This window comes from Capricornis sumatraensis, chromosome 1 (assembly GCF_032405125.1).
Source record: "Capricornis sumatraensis isolate serow.1 chromosome 1, serow.2, whole genome shotgun sequence".
NCBI lineage: Eukaryota > Metazoa > Chordata > Mammalia > Artiodactyla > Bovidae > Capricornis > Capricornis sumatraensis.
Window position 1 is genome coordinate 567,146 of NC_091069.1, and position 18,810 is coordinate 585,955.

Consider the following 18,810-nt stretch of genomic DNA (forward strand, 5'->3'; position numbering starts at 1 on the left):
AAGGTTCTTCCAGCTCTGAAGAAGGTGGTTCGGAAACACTTCGTTGTGTCTGAGCTGAAATCTACTCCCCAGTAGCAGTTGAGGCGTTGGGAGCGGCCTCCATCAAGACACTGTTCCAGCTCTGGCTGTGAGAGCTCCCGGCCGCTCACGTCAGCAGCGCTGCTGAGACCGTTTGGAGCACACAGCTCACGCGTGAGTGTGTGAGGGAACGCACGCCAGAGGGAGCCCAGGAGAGGGAACCGCTTGCTGAGGTAAGGACTCAGCTCAGAGGCCAGCTTAGCCCTGGAACTTGCTTCCCAAGAAACTTAATAGCTGGTTGATTCTGGAGCTCATGGGTCAGTCAAATGGGCAGGAGTTTTGGATATTTGGGAATTGATTTTAGCCCCAGACAAGAGGTTGGGTTTTTTGTTGTTGTTGTTGTTGTCCCCTTTGTAAACAGTGGGCACATCCAAGGAAAAAGCCAAATGCCACATAAGATTTTCCTCTCAGAAAATAAATGTAGGCTCACGCGTGACAGAGGCACTCGGTGTCCAAGGTCACCGCGCGGAGCCTGGTCCCCCGGGCTGTGCCCGTCACACGAGCCCGTGGAGAGCCCCTTGACCCAGTGCTGGGGGACCACGTTTCCTGGGGGCTCAGCACACCCGCCACTTCCGCCGCTCACGAACCACCGACCGTGAGCCCGGGTACCGAGGGCCCGTCCCGCCCCCGCAGCAAGCCTTGTGGAAGGAAAGGCACCATGCCGGGAGGGGCGCCTAGACCGAGCAGGGCTTCCCGGCCGGGCAGTCTGCACTCCAGGCAGCCATGCTCAGGCGGCTCAGGATTCGTCTCCTGGAGGTTCGGAGCTGAAAGGAGACTCTAAACAGGGAGCTCGTGGTTCTGTCCTGCAGGACACTGTGGGGAAGGGCTGCGTCTCCAGGGAGCCGGGCGTCGGATGCCCTGGACCTGCAGGCGGCTCCTCACCTGTTTCTGCTCTCACAGACGGAGCCCCTTGTGCGGTTTCAGAGCAGAGGCCACGCCGCTGCTGCTCCCTGGCCAGTTCCCACTGGCAGGCCCCCTGCACAGCCGTGTGGCACCCTGCCCACGACAGCTCTGCGGCCAGGGCCCATCCCCAGGCTGTGCCCCATCTCCAGGAGAAGCCAGAATGCGAAGAAGGGGAAGGAAACATGACGTGAACCGGCAGCGATGAACCTAGAGCCAGAAACAGCCTGAAGAGAAGCGTGTGTCACTTTGGAACGAACAGAGGCGCGAGTGAGTGCTGCCCCAGACGGGCCGGTGTGGCTTCTGGGGTCCAGAGGGAAGGGCCAGCCTGGGGGCCTCCCGGCAGCGATGAACCTGGAGCCAGAAACAGCCTGAAGAGAAGCGTGTGTCACTTTGGAACGAACAGAGCAGCAAGCGAGTGCTGCCCCAGACGGGCAGGTGTGGCTTCTGGAGTCCAGAAGGAGGGGCCTGCCTGGGGGCCTCCAGGGAGGAGGAGGGCCACCCAGCGGGAAGAGGACCGTCAGGGCTGTTACCACAAAAGGCAAATCCAAGAAGCCTGCATTGAACCAGAAAGCATTCATCTCTGGTGGAGAGCAAACCAGGCCCCCCCACCCAAAGTCAGAAATAAACAGAAGAAACGGAAGGAAGCAGGCGGAATTAATATAGAGAAAAACTGAGAATGAATTGATGCCGTTTGCAGCAACGTGGATGGACCGAGACGTCATCATACCAGGCACAGTAGGTCAGAGACAGCAGCACGTGATGCCTCTTACAGGTGGAATCTACAGTGTGACAGGAATGAACCTGTCAGTGAAACAGGAACAGACTCGCAGATGTAGGTGCCAGACCTGGGATCACCTAAGGGGAAAGGGGGGTATAAGTTAGGGTTCTGAATTAACGGGTACACACAACTCTACATAAAACAGGTAAACAACACAGGTCTATTTTCTGTACAGCACAGAGAACTATATTCAGTATCTTGTCATAATCTGTATTGGAAGAGAATCTGAAAATATATATATAACTGAAGGAAAAAAAGAGAAAAGTTAATTAAATACTTAAATCAGGAAGTATAAAATTAGTAAAACCAGAAGCTAGTTCTTTTTTAATTTTTGGCCATGTCGTACAGCTTGAGTCCCAAAGAAAGGCAATGCCAAAGAATGTTCAAACTACTGCACAGTTGCACTCATCTCACATGCCAGCAAAGTGATGCTCAAAATTCTCCACGCCAGGCTTCAGCAGTACATGGACAGAGAACTTCCAGATGTTCAAGCTGGACTCAAAAAAGGCAGAGGAACCAAATTGCCAGCCTCTGCTGGATCATAGAAAAAGCAAGAGAATTCCAGAAAAACATCTACTTCTGCTTCCTTGACTACGCTAAAGCCTTTGACTGTGTGGATCAGAACAAACTGTGGACAATTCTTAAAGAGATGGGAATATCAGACCACTTTACCTGCCTCCTGAGAAACCTGTATCCAGGTCAAGAAGCAACAGTTAGAACTGGATATGGAATAGCAGACTGGTTCCAAATTGGGAAAGGAGTATATCAGGCTGTATATTGTCACCCTGCTTATTTAACTTCTATGCAGAGTACATCATGTGAAATGCCAGGCTGGCTGAATCACAAGCTGGAATCAAGATTGCCGGGAGAAATATCAATAACCTCAGATATGCTGATGACACCACCCTTATGGCAGAAAGTGAAGAAGAACTAAAGAGCCTCTTGATGAAAGTGAAAGAGGAGAGTGAAAAAGTTGGTTTAAAACTCAACATTAAAAAAATGAAGATCATGGCATCCAGGCCCATCACTTCATGGCAAATAGATGGGGAAACAATGGAAATAATGACAGACTTTATTTTGGGGGGCTCCAAAATCACTGTAGATGGTGACTGCAGCCGTGAAATTAAAAGATGCTTGCTCCTTGGAAGAAAAGCTATGACCAACCTAGACAGCATATTAAAAAGCAGAGAGACTACTTTGCTGACAAAGGTCCATCTAGTCAAAGCTATGGTTTTTCCAGTGGTCATGTATGCATGTGAGAGTTGGACCATAAGGAAAGCTGAACGCCAAAGAATTGATGCTTTTGAACTGCGATGTAGAAGACTCTTAAGAGTCTGTTGGACTACAAGGAGATCCCACCAGTCAATCCTAAATGAAATCAGTCCTGAATATTCATTGGAAGGACTGATGCTGAAGCTGAAACTCCAATACTTTGGCCCCTGATGCAAAGAACTGACTCATTGAAAAAGACCCTGATGCTAGAAAAACCGAAGGCAGGAGAAGAAGGGAACGACAGAGGATGAGATCGTTGGATGGCATCACCAACTCGATGGACGTGAGTTTGAGTGAACTCCGGGAGTTGGTGATGGACGGGGGAGTCTGGCATGCTGCAGTCCATGGGGTCGCAAATGTCAGACACGACTGAGTGAACTGAACTGGGAGAGCTTGAGAGATCTTAGTTTCCCAACCAGGGGCTGAGCCCAGGCCACAGCAGTGACAGCACCGAGTCCTCCTCACTGGACCACCAGGGAGGTCCCACAAAACTAGCTCTTTGGAAAGACCGACGACCTAACCTTTTGCTAAGAGTGAGTAAGGGGAAATGAAAGTGAACAAAATTCTGAACACTCATGAAAGGTGAGAGCCACACACGTAAACAGCATATACATGGAACCTTGATGTTACCTGATAAACATGGGAACCTCCTTGGAAATCGGGGCCTCCTGTCAGAACAGGCCTGGGGCGGGGGGGGGGGGGGCGGTTGGAGTAGGCGGTGGGCGAAGGCCAGCCGGGCTCAGAAGTGCTCGCTGTCTGGGCCCAAGGTCCCAGCCCCCGGCCCTGGCTGCAGCCTGGGTCACCCCGAGGCAGGACCACCAGCCACCCCTTGAGACGGCAGGTGTGCCTGGCGGCATGGAGAGCCGGCGACAGGAGAGGCCTGCCTTGCGGCTCAGACTCCTGGGCGCCCGGGTGGGTGCTCACATCCTCTCTAGAGCTAAGAGTCCATCGTAGTTTAACTGTCAAAAATAACTGTGGTTTGATTATTTTTTCATGAATACGAGGTGGCGTGTGTTCATTGTGTAATATCTAGAAGATTCAGAGAGTGAAAGAGAAGACCCAGAGGGCCGGCGGGTGGCCCCAGTGCTGAATGGGCCGGGGCCTGAGGCCCTTTGTACCCAGCAGCTGCTTTGGTGACAATTTCGTGCCACATGGGGAGGATTTGTCCCCATGACATTAAATAGTCAATGTAAAATGCAGTTTTTAAGGTGCTTCCCAGGTAGCTCAGTGGCAAAGAATCTGCCTGCAATGCAGGAGACTGGGGTTTGCTTGCTCCTTGGAAGAAAAGCTGTGACCAGCCTCAATCAGAACAGGCAGGGAGCAGGAACCTCCTCCCAGATGGTGGGGCTGCTGACCGCTGATCTCTGCCCCGCTCCTGCCGCCGCCTGGCACCCAGTGAGAAAGGGTCCTGAAGAGCTTTGTGGCCCAGACTCCCGGGGCTGGCCCCTGCATGCTGCAGGGGAAGGGCTGCGCCGTGGGAGGCCGGGGCGGTGGTCCAGGGGGCCAGAGACCCCCAGCACAGTGTCCCTGAAAGTCACTGTCTGAGTTTAGAGTTGGCGACTTTGATTTTTAAAGAAAGGAACGATCCTGAAGTCAAATCAAGAAGTTGAAAGCCCAGCCCCTGGGAAAGGGGGAATGAGAAGAACGGGCTGCCCAGCGTCGCCCAGTGCTGGCGAGGAGGCTGCGTGAAGACCCACCTGCGGGGGAGTTTCCCACGGCTGCTGCCCTCGCGGTGCCCACAGGTTCCCCAGAGTCGAATGCCAGCCGCATCTGGCCTGGCACACTGCAGAGAGGCCAGCAGGCATCCACACGGGCCACGGCTGGGTCCACAGCAGATGCCCTGCGGTGTGGACAAGCTGTGTCCTGAGTGGACAGAGCTGGAGGAGAAAGGATGGCTCTGTTTTCACGAGGTGTCCTGACCAGGTGGAGCCGCCAGGGCTGGGGCGGGGGCAGTGATCTTCCGGGAACGGTGGCTCTGGGTTAGAGGTGACGGTTGGCCACGCCTGAATATATTAGAGATGCTGAGTTGTACGCTTTAAGAAGTCAGTTCCACGGTCTGTGGATTACATCTCCATGAAGCTTTAAAAGCGTCACTGAGATGAACGCACACTCGCTGAATTCCGTTTGAGGCACCCCCCCACCCCCCCATCCCCCCATTCCCCCCCCAAAGAGGCCTGAGCTGCCCCATCCGCAGGGGCCCAGCCTTCCGCCCCTTGTCTCGGGGGTCGGGACAGCCCTGGGGCGGTGACCCCGTCCTGCACTGGGGACAGCACGGTGACTCCTCAGCCATTACGCGGGGCAGTGGCTGAGGATCCGGGCATCCGCTCGTCCTGCCGAGGCCCCGGTGTCGCGGTGGGGAGGCAGCCGGGGCCGCCAGGGCCACCCTCCTCCCTGGTCAGTGGCGTTTCTCCAGAGCAGCGTGTCCAGCAGAATTACCTGAGCCACAGGTGTGCCTTTAAATTCTGTGAAAAGGAAGAGGCAAGCTACTTTTAATGGCACACTTTATTTACACCTAGTGCCGAGCGCAGCCGACGCAGAGAAGCCGGCCGTTCTCTGCTGGCGCCCCAAGCGTGTGCGGCGGCCTGGCCGGGTTGCGGGCGCCGAGGGGGACGGGCGAGCTGGGCCCCGGGCCTCGGGCGCCCGGATCCGCGCTGAGCCCCGCCCCGCCGCCGAGCTCATGCTCGGGTCCTCCCGGGGAGGCGGAGCCTGGGCCGGCAGCCCCCTCGCCAGGCCCGCAGCCAGCGCCCGTGTTTGTGCGAAACAGAGAGGTGGCGAGTGCAGAGTGCGGCGCTGACGTCCGTCACTCCCCGCGGTGTGGAGAGGCCTCGTGCTGCGCTCTCCTGGGCCGCGCGGTGGATGGGCGGTGGACAGAAGGCCTGGGCCTGGGCAGCAGCGTGGCTCCTGCGGGGTCCTGAAGCCCTGCTGTCTGGCTGCTTGAAAGGAGGTTTGGGGTCAGGAACTCGGGCCCTCCTCTCCTTGCGGTGCCCCCGAGCCAGGCCACGTCCTCCACGTCCTCTGGGCTCCCGCGGGGTCTCAGGCTTCGCGGCTGGGCTCCACCTGTTCACAAAGCCGCTTTGAGCGGGACGACAGGCCCGAAGGACGCACCCCAGCCTGGCCTGGCCTCCTGTGGACGTGAGGGGTTGAAGAGCCGGTGTGGCGGGGGGACGGGGGCAGGAAGGGACACGGCCAGGAGCACCTGCTCTGAGCCCCCTCCTGCCTCACACAGGGGGCTGGGGGCTCTGCTGGAGGCGGCAGCAGCCCCGAGGGTGGGCCTGCTGGAGTCCTCTTTCTCCTCTGGGTCTCCTCGGGCCTGGCTGAGGGCAGAGTTCAGGACGCCTCTGCCTGGGGGGCCAGCCCGGTCAGCGTGCCAAGCAGGAGGGTGGAGGCACAGCTGGGGGCCCTCATGGCCTGGAATGTGCAGCAGCCCGGGCTGGCTCCCAGGTGGATAATCCAGCCACCTCTCAGGAGGAAGCAGTCTGGCCTGCAGGGCTTCTCTCTGGAAAGCCCCGTCCCCTCCTCCGGTTTGAGTCCATTTCTCTGTGGGTTTGGTGTCTGACAGGGGCTCCCTGCCCAGGTGTGGGGCGGAGCTGAGAAGCAGGAGCCTTTGGGGTGAGCCAGGATCTTTGAGGCGGACAGTCACACGCCAGGGCTCCCTGCAGGGATGCGGCTCAGCATAGCCCCTTTCAGCAGAATCGCAACCTGAATGAGTTGTATTCGGTGCCTCTGATTTAGAGAAGGTTCAAAAACTGGAGGCGGTGTCAGCCAGGGCCCCTGTCCCTGGGATGGCCTATTTGCCTGGTGTGCGCTGCAAACCCAGCACCACCATTGCAGCTTGTTTCATTTTAAAATGAGGTCAGTTTATAAGGGCTGCAATGGGGTGAACTTGAACTTGGTAGCTGCCAGCTGTTTTCAATCTCAGAAGCACGTAGTTACTGATTTCAGATTCTGGGGCTCGGGAACAGACCAGAGCTGAGCTTTGCTGGCCAAGGAAGGTCTGGGCCTGTCCGCCTGACCTGGGGCTGGCCTGAGAGGAGAGCCCATCGCCTGCCTCACGTGGCCAGGCATTGGCAGCGTGCCCTGAGAGAAGGTGGGAAAGTGGCCCCGCAGAAGGAGGTGGAAATACGCCCACAGCGAACCCTTGGAACTGCAGAGTCAGTCCTAGTTGAGAAGACTGGGAAACACGCCCTCCCACAGCACAGCCACTGGGCCATCTGCCCCCTTCCTGGTTGTGGACGTTCAGCCCGTCAGCCGTGTCCGGCTCTGTGACCCCGTGGACTGCAGCATGCCCCGCTTCCCTGTCCTTCACTGTCTCCCAGGGTTTGCTCAGACTCGTGTCCACTGAGTCGATGATGCCATCCAGGCATCCCATCCTGTCGCTGCCTTCCCCTGCTCTGTCTTTCCCAGCATCAGAGTCTAATGAGGTGCCTGTCCGCATCAGGTGCCCAAAGTACTGGAGCTTCAGCATCAGTGCTTCCAATGAATATCCAGGGTTGACTTCCTTCAGGGTTGACTGTTTTGATCTCCTTGCTGTCCACTGGGACTCTCAAGGGTCCCAGCACCACAATTTGAAAACATTCAGGTCTTCATTGCTCAGTCTTCTTTAGGTCCAACTCACGTCTGTACGTGACTACTGGAAAAACCATAGCTTTGACTATATGGACCTCTGTCGGCAAAGTAAAGTCTCTGCTTTTTAATACACTGTCTAGGCTGGTCATAGCTTTTCTTCCAAAGAGCAAGCGTCTCTTAATTCCATGGCTGCAGCCACCATCTGCAGTGATTTTGGAGCCCAAGAAAATAAAGTCTCTCACTGTTTTCATCTTATCCCCAGCTGTTCGCCAAGAAGTGATGGGACCGGATGCCATAATCTTAGTTTCTTGAGTGTTGACTTTCAAGCCAGGTTTTTCACTCTCCTCTTTCACCTCCATCAAGGCTCTTTAGTTCCTCTTCACCTTCTGCCGTTGCAGTGGTATCATCTGCATATCTGACCAGCAAAGTGGATGCCTGCAGTGGGAAGAAGCCCATCGAGGCCTTGCGCTTGGACGAACCCCGACTGGCTCACGTGGGAAGAGCCCGAGCGTGAGGCGTAGGGCCCTGCCGGGCCGGCTCCCCTGGGGGCGGGGCTGGGGGCGGGGCCTGGCTGCTGCTCGCCTCTGCGCGTGCTCTCTCCGTGTCCGTGTCCAGCTGCGTCCGGTTGTGTAGCCCTTTGGACTGTAGCTTGCCAGGCTCCTCTCAGAGTTTTCAGGCTGTTGGTCTTTACTGCTAAAATAAAACCTCCGTTTGTTCACAGAGGAAATGTCCCTGGGGTCACACAAGGGTGGAGTGGCCTGGGGGCTGGACTGTGCTGGGAGGGAGGGGGCTATGGGCTGGAGGCCCTCTCAGAAGCCCCATGGCCCCCCATGGGCCCTGCCTGCAGCCGGACTGGAGGCCAGGAGAGGAGGCCTGTTTGGAGTTTCCTTAAAGCAGCCGACTGCTCTCAGCCATGCACCGGTCCCAGCCTCAGCCCCAGCAGGAGCTCGTTGCCTCCGGGCTCATTGGCTGGGTTGGTGGGTGGACGTGGCTGTGTGCTGTGCAGGCTCAGGGCTCCAGAAACAGCCAGCAGCGGTGTTAACCACATGGAGCCTGCCTGGCCAGACACGCGCTCAGCCCGGGGGCCTGAGTGCGGCCTGGCCGATGAGGGTGACCAGAGGAGGAGCCAGGCTGGGCTCCCAGGGAGGGGCCCTGCACCGTCTCCAGCCCCTCCTGTTGGGGACCCTCTGGCTGGCCCCAGGGTTACCCCCCACCCCAGGCCAGACAGGTCCCAGAGGTGGTGGGGTCACAGTGGGGTCACAGGCATAGCAGGCTGTGGAGCTGGACCAGCCTTTGTGCCCGGCGCGGCCCCAGGGGCCAGACAGACAGTGGACACGCCAGACAGGAGCGTGAGGGGTGTGAGCAGCACCTCCCCACGTGCAGGACACGCTCGTCCCGCTGCGCCTTGGCTGGGCCCCATTGTGGGCAGGACCCCGGGACGGCACTGCCTGCTGAGGGGCCCAGAGGCCGGCTCTGGCCTCGCTTGGCAACGCAGCACTGCTCTCCCCTCCGGGTGTGAACACCTGCCTGCGCCCCCTCCGTGGGTGCCCTGAGGTTGTGGCAGCCAAGAGAACCGGTCCCCCCAGCCCCCCAGAGGCGGGGTGCTGTGAGGAGGGGCCTCTGTATTAGAGACCCCAGCCGCCGGGAGTGGCAGTCCTCCCACCCCGAGTCCTGCCAGGGTTGGGCCAGACTTGGCGTGGGAGGTGGGCAGAAGGCATCTGGGATTAGGTCCCAGCAAGGGGTAGGCAGGGGCGGGCAGCTGGGTTTTTCCCAGTGGTGCCTGGGCAGACGGCCAGATTGCCTGCCTCACTCCAGGTCCATTCAGGTGCCTGTAGCCAGGGGGAAAGCAAACGCTGAGGACAGAGGTGGGAGGAGGCCTGTCGTGAGCTGAGGACTGGCTCCAGCCCCTGCAGAGCCGGGAGGCCCAGGGCTGGAGACAGGGCCTCGGGGACACCTGCATGGGGCAGGTACCCGAGACCCTAGGTGGGGAGGAAGGGTTCCTTCCTGACGGACAGACCACCCCTCCAGGCACCGGTGCCCCCAGGGAGGCTCTTCCCAGGAGTGCCTTCCCCCCGGCCCAGGCAGCCGTTCAGGGCCTGCAGGGTAGGCCGCAGCCCTCAGACCCGAGGAAAGCGTCTTAGAGGAAAGGGGCCGTGAGCAGGAGGGAGGTGTCCATACGGACCAACAAAGCGCACGGAAGCCACCATGTCCTCAGGGTGAAGGGAGACGGAAGTCGGGGATGTTATGAAAATTCCGATAGTAGGAATGAGAAATTAACGAAAGAGTGGCAAGATAAATTTCAAGAAATCTCCCCCAAAGGCAGAGAAGAGGAGACACAAGAAAATTAGAGGTTCTTCCGGGAAGCCAAGCATCCAAGTCAGAGTGACCCCAAGAGCAGAGAGCCCAGGGGCGCCTAGCGGACCTCGCCCACCTGCCCCTCCTCCTGGCACCTGCATGCTGGCAGGGGCGGCCCCCCAGGAGGGGAGCGGAGTCCCAGCTGCAGTCAGGAGGCAGGTGGTTCAGAGCTCACAGCACCACGGGAAGGACCGTCACTGTCACCCCTGGGGATGGCTCCTCACCTGCAGCCAGGCTTCTGGCCAGGCCGGGGGTCTGTGAAGACACTCGCAGACAGCCGAGAGCAGCGGAGCACCCTCCTTGCAGTTGTTCTCAGGACGCTCGTGGAGAGTGGGCTCCTCTAGAGTCGGGAGGAGACTGAGAAGATGGAGGCTTTGAAGTCAGGGGGGCAGGAGGCGCCGGGCTCATCCTGCGCCGCCGGGCTGGAGAGCAGCCGTCCAGACCGAGACAGCCGGGCAGAGGCCCGGGAGGGGCTGCCGCTGGGAGCAGGCAGCCCTCCTCCAGCTTGTCTGAACATCCTGGGGAGGGCTGTGGCGTTCACTCTCGTTCGTGATGGCTTTGTAAGAAATCCAACAGGGAAGAAGTGGTGTCACTTTTTTTTCTTTACTCTTCCCCCCTCTTTAGATCGGATAATTTTGACTGCATGCTTAGTTGCTAAGTCGTGTCCGACTCTTTGCAACCCCATAAATGGTAGCTCACCAGGCTCCTCTGTCCATGGGAATCTCCAGGAAAGAATACTGGAGGGGGTTGCCATTCCCTTCTGGAGGGGATCTTCCTGACCAGGGATCAAACCCGGGTCTCCTGCATTGCAGGTGGATTCTTTACCGTCTGAGCCACCAGGGAGGCCCTCATTTCTATTGATCTGTCTTCAAATTCCCTCACTCTTTAATCTGCCGTCTCCAATCTACTGTCAAGCCCAATCGGTGGATTTTCCATTTCAGTTATTATCCTTTCACGCTTTTTATTGGAGAATTGCCATTTAGTTCTTTTATGTTGTTGTGGTTTAGCCCAACTCTTTTGCAACCCCATGGACCGCAGCCCACTGCGCTCCTCTGTCCGTGGGATTTCCCAGGCAAGAATGCTAGAGTAGGTTGCCACTTTCTTTTCTAGGGATCTTCCTGATCCAGGGATGGAACTGACATCTCCTGCATTGGCAGGTGGATTCTTTACTGCTGAGCCATCAGGGGTTCCCATTCTTTCATGTAGTTACACGTGATTTCCATTTCTATCTCTCTGCTTCATGAAGATCGTATTACCCTGTAACTTTTGGAACATGATTTTCATTCGTCCTTTGAACGCAGTTATAATAGGTGTGCTAAAGTCTTTGCTGAACCCGACCTCTGAGCCGCCTTCGGGTTGCTTTCTGCCGTGGGCTTTCCTGCATTCCTCCCGCTTACCTGTGGGTCGTGCTTTCCTTTGTGATTGTTATATTTTCTGCTGAACATCGTGAATGATACGTTGTAGGGACTCTGTTCTCTTACCTTTATCTGAAGAATGCTGAGTTGTTCTAGTGAGCAGGCAGTTTCTGATTACCTTGAGCTGGTGAAGGGGGCATAACTTGGCATTCCATTCAGTCAGTTCAGTTCAGTCACTCAGTCGTGTCTGACTCTGTGACCCCATGGACTGCAGCACACCAGGCCTCCCTGTCCATCACCAACTCCTGCAGCTTGCTCAAACTCTTGTCCATCAAGTCAGTGATGCCATCCAACCATCTCATCCTCTGTCATCCCTTTCTCCTCCTGCCTTCAATCTTTCCCAGCATCAGGGTCTTTTCCAATGAGTCAGTTCTTTGCATCAGGTGGCCAAAGAATTGGAGTTTCAGCTTTAGCATCAGTCCTTCTAATGAATAGTCAGGACTGATCTCCTTTAGGATGGACTGGTTGGATCTCCTTGAAGTCCAAGGGACTCTCAAGAGTCTTCTCCAAAGCTACAGTTCAAAAGCATCAATTCTTCGGTACTCAGCTTTCTTTGTGGTCCAACTCACATCTGTACGTGACCACTGGAAAACCGTAGCTTTGGCTAGACGAACCTTTGTTAGGGTAGATCTTTATCTTGGAGAGGTTCAACCTACAAAGTGTCCCATGCACTTGCTGGGGCTTAGGGGCCTGGTTACATGGTTGGGTTGGCAGCGTGGGTCTCCAGTGGGTCTCACTCGCTGTGATCACTGGGATGGATCCCTGCGTGAGCGGCACCGCTTGATCACTCGTGTCTCTGACGAACTCTTGGCCCAGGGACAGCTGCCTCCGGGAGCTCTGGGGGTCCTGCATTCTCACCTGCACTTCTGGCCCCAGCAGCCCCCTCCAGCTGGTGCCTGGGCCGCAGACTCCTCTACTCAGCGGGAAGTTCTGCTCGCCAGGCTCCAGGTCAGTGGTCTTAGCTGGGCTACTGCCACCAGCTGGGAACCGGCCCATCCCTCCCCAACCCTGGGCATCCCTCGATGGCAGAAAGCACACTTGTACGTGGCCTCTTGTCCAGAAGCTGGCCTGGAACACGTCCAGTGGACACTGTTTGCAGCGGGAGGTGCTCCGGCCTGGCACAAGTCTGGAGCAAACAGACGAGGCAGAGAAGCGCCTGGAGTTGGCACCAGCTCAGCCGGGCTCTGCTTCCGCTCCTGTGAAGACTTGGTGGAAACCCTCAGAGAGCTGTTTCCAGGCTCGCGGGGTGGGGGTCGGCTCCCGCCTTGAGCTCGGCCAGTCAGTGTAAGACTGGAGTCAGGAAACAGCTGTACCGGCCTGGGAGAGAGAAGTTCGGCAGTAAGCGTCCAAAGCCTGTGGGAGTGGAGGCCTGCGGGGCGGCGGAGTGGGTTGGGGAGCAGACGGCACAGAGGGTGGGTGGGGTCCCCCCTTGACCCAGGCCTGCGTCAGGACCCGGGTCTAAACAAGGCGCTGCGACAGTCTCGTGATACAAACCACACCTCAAGTGAGGACACACTGGCCCGTTTCCCTAAGTGTGGGGGAAATGCGTGTTGGCAGGAGCCTGTTGGCCACCTGGGAACTAGCGGCAGTGCTTTGCTGTTGGCCTGGATGACTTAGAGCTGGCTGCGCCGGTGGGCAGGCTCCAGTAGGGAAGCTGCGGCCGCCCGAGCCCCTGCCTCCCAACCACAGAGGTGGGCCCTGTGTGGCTGCCCTTCAGGGTCTCTCCCTTGTGTGTGGAGCCTGCAGCCTGACTGCCCGTCTCCACTGGTCTCCAGCAGCTCCTGCGTCTTCCCTGAGAATGGACCCTGGAGACCCCGAGGAAAAGCCTGCTGCCACTGACCCCGCCGGTGAGCCCGCTGGTGGTGAGTCCTGTGGGTGAGCGTGTGCCCCTTACGGCCCCAGGTCCGGCGGGGCAGTGCAGGGCGGGCCGTGGGGGGGATGTGTGGGGTCTCTGCACGGGGCAGGGACACCAGGTGGGAGGCATCGGGGCAGCGTGGGCCTGGGGCCCAGAGAGGGGCCCCGGGTGTGGGCGGGGCAGGCCGCTGGCTGCCGCCATGGCCGCCTGCCCCGGGGGCCGTGGGCGCACCGCCCGTTGCCTGGGAAACGTGACCCCGTGGTCCCATGGTGGCCAGCCGTGACTGCACAGAAACTCGGGAGAAGGACGGAACCCACGTGTGGGTGGGGCTGGGGGGGCAGGGGCAGGTGGATTTCTCCGGAGCCTTCACTGCGCCCCACACCAAATATGGGCGCAAGGCATCTCATCCGTCTGGCCAGGAAGGCGGGAGCAGGGGGACCGACAGGTGTCTGAAGAGCAGGAGCGCCCGCACTGGCCCCCACGTGGCCCCGAGAGAGCCGAGGCCCCCGGCCCTGGGCCCTCCTCCAGAAGCCCCTAGCTCCTCTCGGGCGGCGTCTGTGGGCTCAGCGGGGCTGCGCTCTGCGCGCCTGCTCTGTGTGTTGCGGTGGGTGGGGCAGGCGCAGGACCGCATGAAGGCTGCTACGAAGGCCCCCGCCAGAAAGACAGGTGGCGACACGGGAGAGGAGACCAAGGCTGGAGAAGCAGGGGCTCCTCCCAGGCCGAGACCCTGTGTCCAGCTGGAGAGGGGTCCCCTTCCTGCCACCCTGAGCATCCTGAGGGGCCATCTCCCTGCTGGGCTGGGTCCCTGAGTGGGCACACTATGGGAGGGGAGCCTCCAACCTATGAGCAAAAGGGCGGTGCCTTCAGCAGGTGATGTGACGGAGCTCTGGTCCCGCCTCTGTGCCCACACACCCAGGGCCCAGGGCATCTCCCTCGGGTCCTCTGAGGTACACGTGCTGCTCCAGCAGGCTCACCAAGGGGCACCAGCAGGTGCCTTCACAGTAACCTAACAAGTGGGCTCCACTGCTGCCCGAGTGTCCTCAGCAGGAGCACCAGGCTGTTCCCCAGAGGCCCCCATTATGTGACTTCTTTGGGCCTTAGAGCCCATCCTGCTGGGAAAGGGGATAAGACACAGTCCCCCCATCAGACACAGTATCCCCATCAGACACGGTCCCCCCATCAGACACAGTCACCCCGACAGACACAGTCCCCCCATCAGACACAGTATCCCCGTTACACACAGTCCCCCCATCAGGCACAGTCCCCCCGTCACACACAGTCCCCTCGTCAGACACATTCCCCCCATCAGGCACAGTCCGCCCATCAGACACGGTCCCCCCGACAGACACAGTCCCCCCGTCAGGCACAGTATCCCCGTCACACACAGTACCCCCGTTACAGTCCCCCTGACACACACAGCCCCCATCACACACAGTCCCCCCATCAGGCACAGTCCCCCCATCAGGCACAGTCCCCCCATCCGACAGGGTCCCCCCATCAGACACAGCCCCCCCGACAGACACAGTCCCCCCGTCACAGTCCCCCCGACAGACACAGTACCCCCGTCACACACAGTCCCCCCGACACACACACCCCCCATCACACACAGTCCCCCCGTCACACACAGTCCCCCCATCAGACACGGTCCCCCGTCACACACAGTCCCCCCATCAGGCACAGTCCCCCCGTCACACACAGCCCCCATCACACACAGTCCCCCCGTCAGGCACAGCCCCCCTTCAGGCACAGCCCCCTGTCACACACCATCCCCACGTCACACACAGCCCCCCGTCACACACAGTCCCCCCATCAGGCACTGTCCCCCCGTCACGCCCCATCCCCACGTCACGCACAGCCCCCGCCACGCACTGTCCCGCCTCAGGTCGAGCACCTCACAGAGTTAGGATCGTTCTGTGTACAGAGGCTTCTGTCAGTAGTCTGCACTCAGGTTTCCTCCGTGTCTTCTCGCAGCTCGATAGCTCACCTCTCCGTGCTGTGTGATATCCCATCGTCTGAAGGGAGCAGAGTGTATGTGTCCGAGCGCCGATGTTTCCACTTTTCTCTGAGCTCTGTGGCCTTACAGGTGCCTTCACTCTGCTCGGCACTGGCATCACCCCACGCCGTGTCAAATGGACAGGGGGCTCCTCCTGGTGTTTCCGTTTCAGGAGGACGTTTTCATCACTGAGGCCTCTGTTTGCTGAGGGTTTTTATAGACACCTTTAACCTGCATGAGGACGTTCCTTCTCTTCCTAGTTTGCTGGCTTATATCTTCAACTGTGACTAGAGTTACTCCTCACAAGTTACCGCAGTTGCATGAGACACTGGGTCCGGGGCGAGGGTCGGGTGGCTTTCCTCCTGTGCGGCAGTGTGAGCAGGGCAGATACGCCTTCCGTGATCAGCCAGCCTTGCTTTCTGGGACAGACCCTCTTGTGGCCTCTGGGGTTCCCCACGGCCCCCGTCTTCTTTGCGAGCCCGTGTCCTCAGGGCCCGTGGCTCAGGTCTCCCGTCTTTCCGTCCATCCGTCTGACTCCCTGCGGAGCGGCTGCTGCCCTTTGCCCTTTGACTCTCGAGTGGCCTTGCAGGTGCGGCCACCTGAGCTCCTGTTCCCCTGGGTGTGGACCGATGGTCCTGAGTCTGACCCCGAGATCCTGGCTAAGGGCCAGATGGTCCTCCTGCCTGGACTGGGGTGGGGGCACCCCAGGAGCACCGTCCCCGTTGGCGGGCCTCACGCCCACCCTCCCCGGGCTCTGGGCCACGGCCCTTGATGGGAAAGAACCAGGTTTGTCCCCAGCTTCTCGAGGGGCTTGCCAGGTGACAGCCCACACCTGTGCAGCAGAACTTTCAACGCAAGATGCGCTGGGCCTGCAGGCTCAGGCTGGGGCAGCTGGTGGAGGTGGGGTGGGTTGAGGGGGAGGGGCTGCGGAGGCTGGGGGGCTGCGGTGAGGGGGAGGACGTGGGGAGCGGGAACCCCGCTGGCAGGGCAGAGGGTGAGGGAGAGGCCCAGCAGGTAGGCAGCCAGGGGGCGCTGGTGGCCACGGGCAGCTCAGAGCTGGTCCCCAGGCCCTGGCCTCAGAAGCAGCTTCCTTTCCCAAGCCCAGAGCAGGCAGCGGTGACCTTTTCCAGACAGCCGGCCCTCCTCGCCCCTAACCTGGGACCTGGCCTGAGGGCACCGGCTCTTCCAGCTTGAGAGTCACCTGGACCCCCGCCGCCCCGGGCAGCACTGGGCTGAGCAGGGGCCCACTCCAGGACCCCACGCTCCACTCTGCAGCAGGGGGCGGGGAGGCTTTGGGGCTCGGGCCTGGGTGGGACTCGCCAGGGGCAGGACAGGGCAGAGGGAAGACGGGGAGGCAGAGGCCGGGACCGCGTTGGGCCTCAGCAGGGGCCAGAGGCCAGACAGTGGGCCAAGGATGGGGGGGTGCCCCCCAGCCAGGTCAGTATCACAGGCCTCCCCGCTCACACGGACCAGGGGCCCACTGGGGCGGGAATGCGAATCCGGGCTCCCTGAGCTGAGCTGGAAGCCCCCCAGCGGGCACTGCGGGAAGCCCCCAGGCCTGGGGAGCAGGCCAGCTCTGGGGAGGGGCCGCAGGGCCGTGCTCCCCGCCACACCCAGCCTCTCCACAGCCCTGCCCTGTCCCCCCAGGCCAGGACCTGCGCCTGTTCCTGCAGACCCTGCAGACGCTGTGGTCCACTCGGGACCTGCGACAGGTGAGATGCCTCGTCGAATGTTCTGGGGGTCACGTGAGGTTGGGGCTGGGAGACAAGGCCTGTTGGACGCATGGAGCAGGAGGAGAGGGCAGTACCCACCACCAGCCTGCGGGCAGCAGGGGGCACCTGGCGGGCCTCGCACTCTGCTTCTTCTGTGCGAAGGCCCGGAGGACAGCCGTGTGTGTGGCCTGGCCGGCAGGCGGCCGGGACCTCCCGTGGTTCTGGGCCCCACGGAGGCCCTGCAGGGCGGCAGCTCTGCCTCAGCCCCCGGGTGGCACCGGTATTGCCCCCCAGCCGCTCCTCCCTGCACCGAGCTCCCTCGAGGCCCCAAGGAGTGAGGCTGCCCTGATCCCCAGGGGGTGCGGGAGCCATGCGTGGCTGGGGGGGTGCCCATCCTCTCGGGGCCAGCCTGGCCTCCCTACCCCCACCCCCCACCGACCCCATGACCCCAGGGCTGGTGAGCTCCAAGAAGGCTACAGGCCTTCAGGGGAGGCCTGTCTGTGAGCCGGAGAGGTTCACGGGGCTTCCCAGGGCACAAGGCAGCCCCTGCGGGTCCAAGCTGCGTGGCCTCGGGCAGTTATCTGCCTACCGCCTTCCCCAACCCACGTAGGCCTGTGAAGAGCCGGCTCCGGTTGTTAGCTGGAGAAATCCAGTGCTTCTGCAAAAGCCAGAAGCTTCTTGATTTCCCGATTCCGTGCCTGTGGCTCTGAGGGCGACTCAGGAAGCTGGGCCGCGGGGCTGTGAGGCCTTCCCATCGAAACACGCCTGCCTGTTGCAGGGGGAGACTGCGTTTCCTGTGGGGTGGAGCTGAAGCAGCTGGGGGGAGCCACCCGTCTGTTCCTTGAGGCCGGGCGCCGCAGGGCTCTGCCTGGGCTGGGCCGGGGACTGGGAACGTGCGGTGAAACCCAGGTCTCCCTGGGGCGACTCATTCCGGACCTATTTCCCGGGGGAGTGCCCGCTTCCTGTGCGTCAGAGGTTTGGGCCGAGGCCCCTCCGGTTCTGTGACCCCGAGGGCGAGGGCGGCATGGCCCTTGCCCCGCCCCTCTCCAGGACTGACCTCCGCCTCCGGCCGCTGGACACCCCAGCGGTGGGCCCAGGCGGCTGTTGCCGATGCCGCCTCTCCCTCCCCACCTCCGCCCGAGCCTGTGGTCTTGGTTTGATGTCTCAGATTCCGCCGTCCTTCCTGCTGTCTGATTCTCACTGTGTCTCCGTGACCAGCATGCTCCTCATCTCCAGAGAGACACGGGGCCGCCTCCTGGCTGGGAGGCCCCTGGCCATGCTCTGGCTCCCACAGGGCCGGGCTTGTCCTGTGGTCGTTTGTGCAAATGCTCCGAGGCCCCTGTTCGGGGCTGGTGTCCCACCAGGAGAGCACACACGTCCACGCTCCAGAGCACACCCTGGGCCCCTGCTCAGGGCCAGCACACGTTGCCCAGTGTTGTGAGACACACGTGAGGCTTGAGGCCCAGCGGTGAGGCGGGGGTGGGGTCCCTGCAGGGCCTCGAGGGGTGGGGTGGGCGCCTGGGCTGGGCTGGGAGGGTGTGGGGGACGCTGCCCTCCCAGCCTCCAGGGCGGCGGCGGGAGGTGTGGTGGCTGAGCCCTAGGGGGTTCAGACTAGCAGGGGACCCTGGAGGCCAGCGCAGCCCAGGGCAGGGGCCTCAGGACGGGACAGGGTCGCAGGGCTGACCCTGCAGGACTCCTGGGAGCTTTGCCCTGTGAGGAAAGAACTAGGGCGCGACAGGGTCTGTGGTCTGGCCTTTCAGAGGGGGTCAGCCGGGACTAGAGGGGCAGGCGAAGGAGGGGCAGCGCTGAGGCCGGGGGGCAGGACGGGGCCAGGCGGGAGGCCTGAGAGTCCCCCGGGGGAGCCGGGGTGGGGACAGGCAGGG

General features: G+C 60.4%; 1 protein-coding gene across 1 annotated transcript in view; it reads left to right on the forward strand.

Annotated features, from left to right (window-relative positions):
* The window catches only part of EXD3 (exonuclease 3'-5' domain containing 3), a 72,992-nt gene continuing 54,182 nt past the window's right edge, over positions 1 to 18,810 (forward strand). The window contains exons 1-3 of the mRNA XM_068975796.1: positions 1 to 251; positions 13,143 to 13,229; positions 16,863 to 16,927. Coding sequence (XP_068831897.1) covers positions 13,166 to 13,229; positions 16,863 to 16,927 — 129 coding nt within the window. The 5' untranslated portion in view covers positions 1 to 251; positions 13,143 to 13,165. The remainder of the gene's footprint in view (positions 252 to 13,142; positions 13,230 to 16,862; positions 16,928 to 18,810) is intronic.